Source organism: Myripristis murdjan, chromosome 24 (assembly GCF_902150065.1).
Source record: "Myripristis murdjan chromosome 24, fMyrMur1.1, whole genome shotgun sequence".
Lineage (NCBI taxonomy): Eukaryota > Metazoa > Chordata > Actinopteri > Holocentriformes > Holocentridae > Myripristis > Myripristis murdjan.
Window position 1 is genome coordinate 16,566,974 of NC_044003.1, and position 12,721 is coordinate 16,579,694.

The window sequence follows — 12,721 nt, forward strand, 5'->3', positions numbered from 1 at the left end:
CACATTTCACCTTTATGAAAAAACTACAGCTTCTGCAATCTGGATTGCACTTGCAGTTTTGATGATATTTCAATTACTTGTTTACACATAGATTAAAGCTTTATTTTTAGTGTTATTAGTGTTTAATCTGACCTAAACAACATCAGTACATCTGTCTTTCCAATCATCTGAACTGGATGAGTATCTGCTGGCTGGACTGGTGCATCAGCTACATCGTGAGAATAATAAGTGCAAAAGAATGTAAAAAGACTGCAGATGGGTTTCTGTATGTATTTTCAAACATCACTAAACAAAACCTTGAGTATGCGTGAAATTGGTAAACTCCATTTTAAACAATGATGTTTACGTAGCTATATTATAAAATGAAGGAAATATATCCTTTAAATATTTTCAGAGGGTAATTTTACAAGAATGGTATAAAACAGGGAAAAAATGCACTGTTTCTATATATAATCCTTTAATGAATATGGGTCCTTGACTCTTTTTTTCTTTGTTTCTCTTTGTTTCTATTTGCTTCTCTTTCACAACTTGGAACAATCTTATGCTGCTTGCCACTGAGCAATTCTAATGGAGGATTTGAGGGAAAATGCCTTAGTCAAGGGCTCTGTGAAACAGAGATCATTATTAGTTCATGGGAAGATCTAAATTTGGATTCATTTTTATGGTTATAGCTGGGGAGGTGTTGTTGTGTGTGTGCATCTAACCTTGTTTCCCAGGTACAGCTCAGGTGCGCTCCAATAGTAGGAGGAGCCAAGATCCGACACAACGTCTGAGTGACGGACGCTGAGATATGGAGGCGTGTGACTGTGGACAGACCACACCCACCGTCCTGTCTCTCCAATCAGATGCCAGCCCGTCAGAGTGGTCTCCTAGACAACCACGAATGAAATAGGAGGAAGGAGAGGTCACACATATTCAGATATGGCTCATCATATATTCAGATGTAGTATCAATATAAAACAGGAATGACTTTTATTTACTTTCAGCTCCAAATGAACTCGTTATATTGAAATCAAAATCAATGTATTAAAAAATCTAGACAACTGATCATCAAGTCTCACCTTAAAGTACACTGGGTAACTTTTTACACTGGTGACCCCAAACGTGAGGTAAATGAAGTACTGTTTGAAAACTTTTACCATTAATATCAACTAATCCTACAAGGTGACATCAGTAAACTGCACACATCACACTCATGTTTACCAGCCGGCCAGTCTGTAATGCTTTATATCAAAAGATTAAAAAAAAAGGGATGAGAGAGCGAAAAGATCTTATGTTGGTGAGTCCAGTTTTCTCTGAACAGAGTGATTGCTCGTGGCTGTTTAGCAGACAGTTTTGTATTTCATCTGTAAATCTGTAAATCTGGGTTTAAAAATTAGTTTTCATCTTTGAGATTTTCCCTCTGAGAGACTGGTAACAGCCCTCCTTTTTGGCAGTACTATTAAGATGGTATTCTGTATAATCATATAGCTGAAGTAATTGTGGGAATAACAAGATGTTTGAAAGGACTTTGATTTTGAAAATAATATTGAAAAGTTTAAATAAAATGTGACCTGTGCGAGCATTGTTACCTCCGCCAACACAGTTGGATGGGAGTTATTTTTTCGCTCCATTTCATCTGTTTGTCCATTTGTTTGTTAGCAGGACATCATAATGGATTTAAACAAAACTTTGTGGAAAGGTTAATCATGGGGCAAGAAACAGCTGATTAACTTTTCCCACCCGCCACCACTTTTTGGTCAGAAGTTGGAGAGTGGTGGTGGGTGTCGCTGATCACAAAAAGCCATATGGCTTCCAAATGGATTCAAATAAGCACAGCTTTGTGGAAAGCCTGGTCATGAGGCAAGAAAGAGCTGAATACTCTGATTGGCCAAAATGGGAAACGACGGGGGACGTGGCCTATCGCAACAAGGTGCATAACTTACAAATGGATTCATATCCATTCTTGGAAATCTTGGTCATGGGGCAGAAGAGCTGATAATGGAAGAATACAAGAGTCACAGATAAATTCAGGATCTCTTTAAAGGATTTCGCTGTTTCAATTTGCCTAAATTTAAATCTTAAATTCCCCTTTAATTCCTTGCTAAATAGGTCCACAAAACAATCTGGGTAGTATCAACAAGCAGCACCATGGCTGTGTTATATGATATTCATTGTGATTCTCTGTAATGGGATTTTATCAAAAGAGTGCAATTTTATCTTTTGGTTTCAAAAAAATATAGTGGATTTTAAAAGTCTCACCGTATCAAAACATGACAAGACAAATGTAAAGAAAAGGAACACAGAACCAAAATACATTTAAAACGCAAAAAGCCTCTAAAAGTCATTCACGTCTGTCACATGTCAGCGGTGAATTCTTGCAACTGACACCTAGGAAGAGATTTTTACTCAGCAACTCCTGAAGGATTTTAGAAACACGCTCACACACACTCATTGAAGTGATTACAGTGTGTGTGTGTGTGTGTGTGTGTGTGTTTGTGACAGGCAGACACACATCTGTCGTTGCAATTAACCTGACCTTGGCTTCCCCTTTCAAACAGACACACACACACACACACACACACACACACACACACACACACTATCGGTGTCTAAATCAGAGCTGTCAGCCTGTCAACGTCTCCTCTCCCCTCCTCTTCCACCGCGCCTGTCAGTCAAAAACTGTTTTCCTCTTTTCACCCCTCTCCTCCTTCTCTCCTCTTGTCTCTCCTTTTCAGTCTTGTCCTCTCCTCTCCTCCTCCCCATTTCCACTCTTCCGCCGCCCTCACCTCCTCTCTGACCCCAGCTCTTCTGCTTCTCCATCTAGTTTCTATAACCTCTCTCCTCCTCCTCACCTCTTCTTCATGATTATCCAGCCTCCATGACCTTTTCTCCCTCCTCCGCTCCCGTTTCTTCTTCTCTCTTTGTCCATCTCTTCCACAGTCTTTAGCTCTGTCTACACCCTTCTCACCCCCTCCCTTCACTGTTTAACTGTATATCATTTCATACTTGGTTGAACCTTTTTTTTGTTTGTTTTTTTTGAAGCAGCCATATTTTCATCACAACAAATATGTGTTCGTTACTCACTGATGATGACTACCATGATTAGTGGTCGACTCATTAATTGGTAATCAGCTGATACCTGCGCTCACGAGGCCGATAAACAAAAAATGTGTGCACTACCCTAACATTGTTTTTTTTTATTATTATTATTTATGCAAATATTTACATCTGTTGAAGTATTTATCTGCTAATAAATGTCGGTGTTAAGTGCACCAAGACCTTTTATTTCAGTTTTTAGTTTTTTGATTATTGTGGGAACATAAGCAAAAAGAGGCAAGGCAGACAATAAAGTTAGTGTAAATGTTCTCAAATGTCTCATTTGTCGTTATTATTAAATTGTTGTATTTTATCAGATGAAAAAAAAGAAAAAAGAAAAAAACACCATGATATTTGCATTATATATCGGCCCTTGGCTTCCTGCTCTCTAAATCAGCCTCAGCATCGGCCACTGAAAACCTGGAATCGGTCGACTACCAGCCATCATGCACACATATCCAGCTCATGAAAGCTTTTGCATTTGCTGTTCTGCAACACCTGGTGCCTGCTAGCTTTTTTTCCTGGGAAAAATCTCTGGCACACAGGAAGCATTTTATGTTTCTGGTTTGTTTGGAATAAACAGAAGCAGAACTGGGTGGTTAGCAGGAGATAGTCACCATGGCTGAACAGACGAAATAAAATCTCACTTCATCCTCAGAAAATCCAAAGAAAAAGACTTGACGGTAGTGAAGACAATGCTTGATTGACAGGTGATCTCTGGAAAGTGCAGTGCAGAAACATCACAGAAAAATAAAAAAATAAACAAACAAACAAAACAAGGATCTCAAGGATCACCTCTTTAAAGCCAAATTAAAAATAACTTAACAGTAAATGTTTGGTGGTAGAGGTCATGACAGATTAAAAAAAAACAAAAACAAAAAAAAAACAGAAAGATTTAAGTACCTTTCATGAGTTTATCCAAGGAATTGTTAAAGCATTTTTTTTCCATAAACCGCCACACTATCAATCAAATATGATCTGAATACTGATAATTTTGCATTCAGGTGCTCTTTGAAAACAGTGGTCTATGAAGCCGTAAATCACTGGTTTCATAATTTTGATAAGTTTGGGATCAATAAAGTAAATCTATCTATCTATCTATCTATCTATTAAGCTGCATGAGCCACATTCAGGAGTTGGGTCATATCGCCATGACTCATGCAGACAGCTTCAACACCGAGCACCAGGCCAAGCACCAGGTAACTTGCATTTTTCAATCATAATGCTTGTACGTCATCGTAAAAGAGAGCAGTCATAAGTCATAGCAGAACGCAAACAACAGTGATCAAAACACGTCTTTCAGTGGATGATGTCATTTGTCCAACTTCTTGACATCACAGCAGACATATGATCACCACCCAAACACAAATACCCGGGCTTGGCAGCGTGACATTTCTCCGATATTTTTTTCAGAAGCCCATCCAAACGCAGCTTAAGAAAAATCCCAACAATATCAATATAGACCAGAGGTGTCAGACTCATATTAGGTAGTGGGCTGCATTTGTTCAAATGAGATCTCACGGGGGCCAGATTATTTTTGCTAACATCTGTATGACTCCGGTCAATACATGGATATTTTATATATTTATATATATAAATATATATATATAAAATATATATATAATATATATATATAAAATATATATTTATTTGGATATTTTAGGCTACTATCCCATTCATTACTTTAATTACTTCAATCAATTAATAGCCTACCACTCCATAAGAAATCGCTTGTTGGCATATGATGCAGAATTACAGATAGCAGAAGAGAGAAATGCAGCATGCAGAGAAATATAGTACACAGGTTTGCCATTTAGCTCTCAGAAGAAAAAACTGCTCTTTCCATCTTTATTAAAAAATTCTTCATTCCATGTCAACCTTTAATTTTTCTCATAGCATGTTTGCTAAACTAACATAAAGTAGCAACAGTCAGTGCAACAACTGGCTCGTGGTTGTTCCTACTGTACACTTCAATTTATCATAATTTATCATTACTAATTAATTTATCAGCTTATGATAGAAACCTCTTATTTTGCCTATGACACATAGTTGATGATAACCAGAGGCAAATATTTCAATTAAAGAAAAAAATGATTTCATAACATGTTTTTTTTCCTCTTTCCCTCCAAAACATCTTGGAGGCCACATGAGACGTGCTCTCGGGCCTGAATTGGCCAGCGGGCCGTATCTCTGACAACTCTGATATTGACGGACATTCTGATTGGCAGACAGAGAGGGAGGATGAGTGCAGTTGCTTACATTCTCATAGGCCCACGTGGAGGCGGAGCACAGGCTGGCCACGCCCATACAGGAACACTTTTCACAACCGTGTCGATTGTCACCATGGAGATTGTAGAATCCCAGCTTGCAGCGGTCGCAGTTCTCTCCCTCCACATTCTCCTGCAGCAGAGAGAGAGAAAGAGAGAGAGAGAGAGAGAGAGAGAGAGAGAGAGAGAGAGAGAGAGAGAGAGAGAGAGAGAGAGAGAGAGAGAGACAGGGGGAGAGAGAGAGAGAGAGGAGCAGCAAAGTTTATGGGCTGACGTTATGGGCACAAGCCATGTTATTGCAGTGTTAATGTGGTGAAGATAATGATGACAAGACTGGAGAGGTTAGTGTGAAGTACATGCCATTATTTGTGTGTGTGTGTGTGTGTGTGTGTGTGTGTGTGTGCACCTTGCAGATACAGGGCAGTGTACACGGGTCAGTGTTGGTGCTTCCTTCCACACTGCAGTTACAGCGCTGACAGTAAGGGTAGCCCATATAACCTTTCGCACACCTAGAAATAAATGAGAGTAATAACAGTGATAAAGATGAAAATGATGGGCATTGGAGAGGCCGCCTCATAACCAGAAGGTCACAGGTTCGATTCTATCAGCAGCAAAATGTGTCAACTGCCATCAAACTGTCTGAGTCAGACATCGAACCACTAACTTTGCAGCAAACGGCTGACACTGCAGAATCCCGCTTAATTGTTTATTTATTGTCCATTATTTCTGAATGAGTGCTTGCATTATTTGACTTTATTTATTGCATTATTTGACTGTGCTGGCAACATACTATGCCAGTAAAGCAGATGTGGAGAGAGAAAAAGAGAGAGGGGAGGAGAGAGAGAGAACAAAGTAAAACTTAAAAGAATTACAGCAAGGGGGCACATTTCATATAGAAGAAGCACACAGACACACACACCCAGGCAAGTCGTTTTAAGTGCCTTTGAAGCAGCGATTTTAGAAGATACTGATGCTGCTGGCCTTGTCTCCCTGGGCAGGCCATTACAAGTTTAGAGGCTGTTTTTGGCAAAAGTGGTATCACCTTTTAGACTGGATTAGATTAAACTTTAATGGTCCCTGTGGGGAATTTGAGTTGTTGCAACTGCAGAGAGAATGATATAGACGAGACGAGCACACATACACAGCACTGAAGACAACACAACAAGCAAGCAAGCAAGCAAGCATAATGAGAACACAGCAACAGAATAATAACTGAAGGTAAGGCACCTCATGGACAGATTTACAGGTTTGAGAGGAAGCATCTTTACTGAGTTTCAGGTTTTAATTTTAAGATAGTCTTTGGAATGGCTAGAAGATCCTCGCCTGCGGCTCTCAGGCTGCGCTCGAGTTTATAAGAGATTGAAAGATATAAAAGACATTATTTAAAGTAATAATATCCTAGTTTGTTTTTTTTTTTTTCCAGTAACAGAAAAACAGAGCAACAGAAAAACAGTAAATATACCACAGTCTTATATTTATAGCATTACCACTTATCTTTTTAAGTGGCTGTTTTATTTGGACTGACTTAGTGTTAGGTACAAAACCGAAGTGTACAGTGACAAAAATATCATCAAAGATCTTAATGGAAACTTTCTGGCAATTTCCAAACACTAATTGGAACAGACAACAGCTGAAAGGTTCTGCTCACCTGTCACAATGTGTCTCTGTCTCCCGTGCTGTGTGTGTGTGTGCGTGTGTGTGTGTGCGTGTGTGTGTGTGTGTGTGTGTGAGTGAGTGAGTGTGAGTGTGTGTGTGAGCGTCTCTCACCTGTCACATCTCAGACCCCCGAAACCCTCCTTACACAGGCACGACCCTGATGGCTGAGCTGTCAATCAAACACAAACACACGCACCGATGCACACACACACACACACACACACACACACACACACACACACAGATTAGAAAAAAAAGTGAAATGGAGTAGGTATCTCTGTGAAGTGGCATCAGCTAAAATAGCTCCTCTTTCCCAAAAAAGCTGTAGTAAAAGATACAAAGAATAGTAAAATTATCTCTGATATTAAAGCAGGTGCTCTGTGCTGTCAAAGAAAATTATTAATACCTGATGCTTCTACACAGTTTACCTCAACTAACCCAAACCCCACAGGAGAACCGGACTGAATATCAGCTGTAAGTCTGAATTCCTGCCCTGCAATATCACTGCAAAGACAATTTGAAATGCAAACTGTGTGTCCACTCACTGCACACTGCTGTGTATGTACATGTGAGGAAGACTGACACACATGAAGACAGACATACAGACAGGCTGACAGACAATGAGACTGACAGAAACATTGATGACATGTTGCGTACTGGGTGTGGCATGGCCAGGATCCGGGACACATGATTGGCTGATGGAGCCGTGTAGGTCACATGAGCAGGGTTGGCAGGGCTCCTCATCATCAGCATTTATCTGGAAGGTAGTGGAGGGCAAAGTTGTGAAAGATAAGCCATTACTAATTACTTAATCTTGAGATATTTGAAACAAGACACAGAAAAATAGAATAATAAGTGGTTTGATGCAATAACTGCAGCGTAGTTGGTGGTATGACACCATGAATGTATCAACAGGGAACAAAAAGGTCACCCAAGTGTTTTTAACAAACAAAATACTTTAGAAGTGCTCTAACAAGCTCCAAAGAATTCAATAAATACAATTATTAATGTCTGTGTTAGAAGTATAGTTTACAACAGGCATTCTTAAAGTGCGGTCAACAGACCAATGGTGGCCCTTGAAACAAATCTATATTATCATCTCAACCAGGACTGTACTATCCTTCAGTTGAAGCTGCAAATACACGATATGTTTCTAGTCAAAATATACACCATCATCTTGCTGCTTTTGTCTCTTCTTCTAGTGAAACTGGTGAAACACAACAACAGCAAAAATGGGTGGGGTGCATATGGCGAATACTGACAGGCAGACGAACCAACCAGCAGACAAACAGAAAGGTCTAACCAACCCCATCAGGTCTGTAGTATCCGGCAGCACAGCTCTGACAGTTGATGCCGGCCGTGTTGTCACGGCAACCCACACAGACTCCACCTCCTCTGTATTTGCCATGGGTGTCCAGACTGAGCGAGAGGTCTGCTACTGTCTGGTTGAAGTAGCACTCCTCAGCTTTACCATGGCAGTTACACTCTGAAACACACACACACACACACACACACACACACACACACACATACACACACACACACACACAGGCATAGAGACACATTAACAAATGCTGGTGCAAAGTTCCCCCTTGTTTGGGGTGACTATATTTTCAAACCCTCAAAACCAGGACCCTTGAGTATACAGCTTGTTCATGCACGCACATGTATACACTTATGATAGATAGATAGATAGAGATAGATAGATAGATAGATAGATAGATAGATACTTTATTCATCCCGAAGGAAATTCAGTTTTTCAGCAGTATCCACAGATTACAAGATTAAATAAATAAAAAATAAAGAATAAGATCTAAGTACAACACACTAGAGATCTAATGTGCACACCATAGATGTTTTCATAGGGATGGGGGACAATTATTGGTTCTGTCACAAAGAGCTGTGAGCATCATAGGCTAGCAACAGCCTTGACAACAGCACATTGACTGATTGACTGATTACCCAATTTCCCCTTGGGGATCAATAAAGTATTGCTACTTCTGATTCTGATTCTGACTCAGTGTTGAATTCAGATGTTTGGTGCATTGTTTATGTTTTGATATTAGGTTAGGTAATAATGACTGGGATAGAGCATGATAAACATCTATGTAAGCACTGAAAACAAATATAATATTCTAATGATTATTTTAATTAATTATTTTTCAAAACCAGGACAATTTGGTTGTGAATGCTGAAAACCAGGACATTTTAGTGTTTTACAGATATTAGTCGAGGCTGGGGATACCCAGCGTGAAACCAGGACAACCCCAGACAAACTGGGATGTCTGGTCACCGTACTCTTGCCCATTCTCATGTTAGGCATTGTGTTGGTTTATATTAAGTAGTTGTAATTGTAGTAATGGAATCGGTAGAAACAAAGGTAGTAATAGAATTAGTAGAAGTGGTAAAAGTCAAAGTCAAGTCAAGTCAAGCTTTATTTATATAGCACATTTAAAAACAACAAAGGTTGACCAAAGTGCTTCACAGAGTACAGAATTAGTAAAATATGCTAAAGTAAGAACAGAATAATTTCAAGTCAAAATAAAATCAAGATACAAAAGATAAAAGATAAAGAAAAGATAAAAAGATAAAAAGGGAAGGCCAAGGAAAAGAGATGAGTCTTCAGCAATGACTTAAAATGGATAATAGAGGGGGCAGTTCTTATATGAAAAGGAAACTGTTCCACAGATTCAATACGGCCACCACAAAAGCCCGATCTCCCCTTGTTTTGAGTCTTGACCTAGGGACATCCAGCAGCAGCTGGTTGGCAGATCTCAGTGCTCGAGCTGGAGTGTGAGTGTGAAGCGATTCACCTAAATAAGTTGATGCCAGACCATTAAGGGCTTTAAAAGTAAGCAACAGAGTTTTAAAAACAATCCTGTGATAAAGGGGAAGCCAGTGGAGGGAACACAGCACAGAAGTGATGTGATCCCTCTTCTTTGTGCCAGTTAAAAGAGGAGCAGCCGGATTTTGCACCAGTTGTAAACGCGGGATGGAGGCTTGATCCAGGTTAATGTACAGGGCATTACAGTAGTCAAGCCTACATGAGATGAAAGCGTGGATAACTTTTTCTAGGTCATTTAAAGGGATGTAAGGTTTAGCTTTGGCGATCAGTCTCAATTGATAAAAGCTTGATTTAACAACAGCAGAGATTTGCTTGTCCAATGTAAAGGCTTGATCAAAATAAACACCAAGACTCTTGACCACTGGACGGATGCAGGCCGCCTTGTTTAAATGGAGGAAATTGAGGGAGAGCCAGGCCTCAGCCTCTGTCAGGCAGTCATGCAAACACTGCATCGGACCCTTGGTTTTCAATTTCAGTGGCATGTAAAAGTAGTAGCAGTAGACGTGGAGTAAGTTGAAGTTGTAGATGTAGATGGTTTGGATGTAGGAGTACGTTATCACAGGACATATGGAATGTGGTAGCACATAGGTACTCACTCTAGATGTACAAGTAGTCGTAGCAGTAGTTATGTTTTCCTTACTTTCACAGACGTGTCGAGTGAGGAAGGTTCCAGCCATCCAGGGCTGTTGGTGGTAACCAGGGCAACAACGATCGCAGCTCTCCCCGCATGTGTTGTGCTCACACTCACAGGTGAACTTCTGCACACACACACACACACACACACACACACACACACACACATTAGCAGCACAGGATTTCTATTCCACAGGTTTGTCAGGTAAACTGTTCTTATACTTCATTCATCTGAAATAAATCGGCACTGCTAGCTGCATGCTAACTCACACTGAGATATCTCATTCACAGTGAGAATGCTAAAAATGCTAACAATAAGGTTTCATACACTAATTGACATTCCAGTGTAGCCCCTTTTACCCCCACAATGTCAAGTGCCTGGTGAAGAAAATAACAAACTAAAATTCAGAATGCATGTTGAGCTTATAAATCACACATTTCTAACTCATTTCATCAACATATTTCTAACGCTCCAGGGCTAGATTTGGCCTCTCACTAATTTTGACCCTGCCCGCATACAAATCTGGGTCCATCTACTTGCTCCTACAGTTAATGGAAAAAGTCCAAGTTGCCAACCAGCCCTCTATAAGTTTGGAAAGCACTTTGAGCTCAAGTACCCAAGTTAGCTGTTGCAAAATAGCTATAAAAAAAAAAAAAAAAAAAGGAATACTGATGCAGTCAGACATCATGCTATAATTTAAGGCATTTTTAGAGGCTAAAACTGTTTCTGTAGAGATGTGTCATTCCACCCTGAGGTATATTTCTGTACAGATCTTACAAGAGTCTGTGAGGATGCAGTTATATGGCCAACAAGAAAGAAAGCTGCTACTGAGCTGGAGGATGAAAGGTGGTTTTGTGATTTTGCTTTTCAGTGGAACATAAAGGAGCATCTCAGCATCCTAAATGTCAAGCTGCATGGATGCACACAGTTGATGGCAAATACACATGACCTCTTGAAACCCTACCAAACAAACCTGTCTTCATGGAAAAGCCTTCATGCAACAAGAGAATTTGGTTTACTCTCCAGCTTGTCAGTCAGAGGCAAATGTGCTCACCACTACTTTCTTCCAAAAAGAGAGAGACATTCAAAACCCAGCACAATCAAAGCAGAATCGAACAGGAAATGTGCCAAAACCAAGGCTTGGTAATTCAATTTTGAACTTTCTGTAAATGAGTTGATGTGAAGCGAGTGCCAGAATACTTGCAGATTTAACCGATGGAAGTGCTGAACAATAGCACACCGCGAGCCAAGTTTGAGTTTGTTGGCACGAGTGGATTTGCTCCTTTCATCTTCAGGCATGATGCTGCAGCTCTCACTTCAGAGATTCACTTTGTGCTGAGCATGTTGGGAGGCAGGAATTTGTGTGAACAAATACTCTGTACATGAAGATCAGCAAATCATCCCACAGGTCCCCAACCTTGTCTCTCCTCTGAAAGTCGTCCCAGGACTTTCCTCAAAGGACGGATGTTGGATGAAGTGAATCAAAGTGAAGGTGTCTAGTCTGAGAAAAAGACTAGACATAATCTCTGTAGGCCTATGAGCTAAAGACAATGTAGCCAGTAATGTGCCATATTATAGGACTAGTTTTATAAGGCTGGCGGAAAAAACAATAATTTTACTTCAAATGCATCTTGATTAAATGTTGTACCCACTGAACTGCCACATTCAAGCCACTGAAGCATGCTGTACATCTGTTACTACATGGTAAAATGTTAAAGACTACTAAAATGCATTATTTTGCTCAGTTATGTATATGCACTACATAATAGACAGCCATTGATTTCGCTTGTTAGTGTTTTATGTGAGGCAGCCTATATGTGGATATAGTATATGGGCCAGTTAACTACATGGTGAGAGATCATTAGTTTGTTCTGTGCAATGAAATGATAATATAAAAATAAATGTTCAGCCTGTGACTTGGATATAATATTGTTGTGTCCTTAACAGAGTTTGAGTTCAACGCTACTTCCCTCTACACTTGATACTGAGATGGGAAAAAAAAAAAAAAAAACGAGCCCTGTGCACATCAATGACATCACTGATTGTCAATGACATCATCACCAGGGGACAAGACACGACTGTCACATCTGAGGTAGATTTCATAGTTTAGCCTCAGGACGTGTAGAGGACACAATAGTTTCAGTGTGTGTGTGTGTGTGTGTGTGTGTGTGTGTGTGAGAGACAGAGATAGCAAGGGAGAGAGAGGGAGAGAGAGAGAGAGAGATCAGGTGTCTGGTTTCA

The 12,721-nt window shown here is 40.0% G+C and overlaps 1 protein-coding gene across 1 annotated transcript in view; it reads right to left on the minus strand.

The window, feature by feature from the left end:
* lama2 (laminin, alpha 2) overlaps positions 1-12,721 on the minus strand; it is a 188,888-nt gene that overhangs the window by 149,583 nt on the left and 26,584 nt on the right. Inside the window, exons 6-12 of the mRNA XM_030047861.1 lie at positions 10,487-10,604; positions 8,309-8,487; positions 7,659-7,758; positions 7,113-7,170; positions 5,752-5,854; positions 5,338-5,478; positions 705-869 (exon numbers count right to left, since the gene is read on the minus strand). Of these exons, the coding sequence (XP_029903721.1) occupies positions 705-869; positions 5,338-5,478; positions 5,752-5,854; positions 7,113-7,170; positions 7,659-7,758; positions 8,309-8,487; positions 10,487-10,604 (864 nt within the window). The remainder of the gene's footprint in view (positions 1-704; positions 870-5,337; positions 5,479-5,751; positions 5,855-7,112; positions 7,171-7,658; positions 7,759-8,308; positions 8,488-10,486; positions 10,605-12,721) is intronic.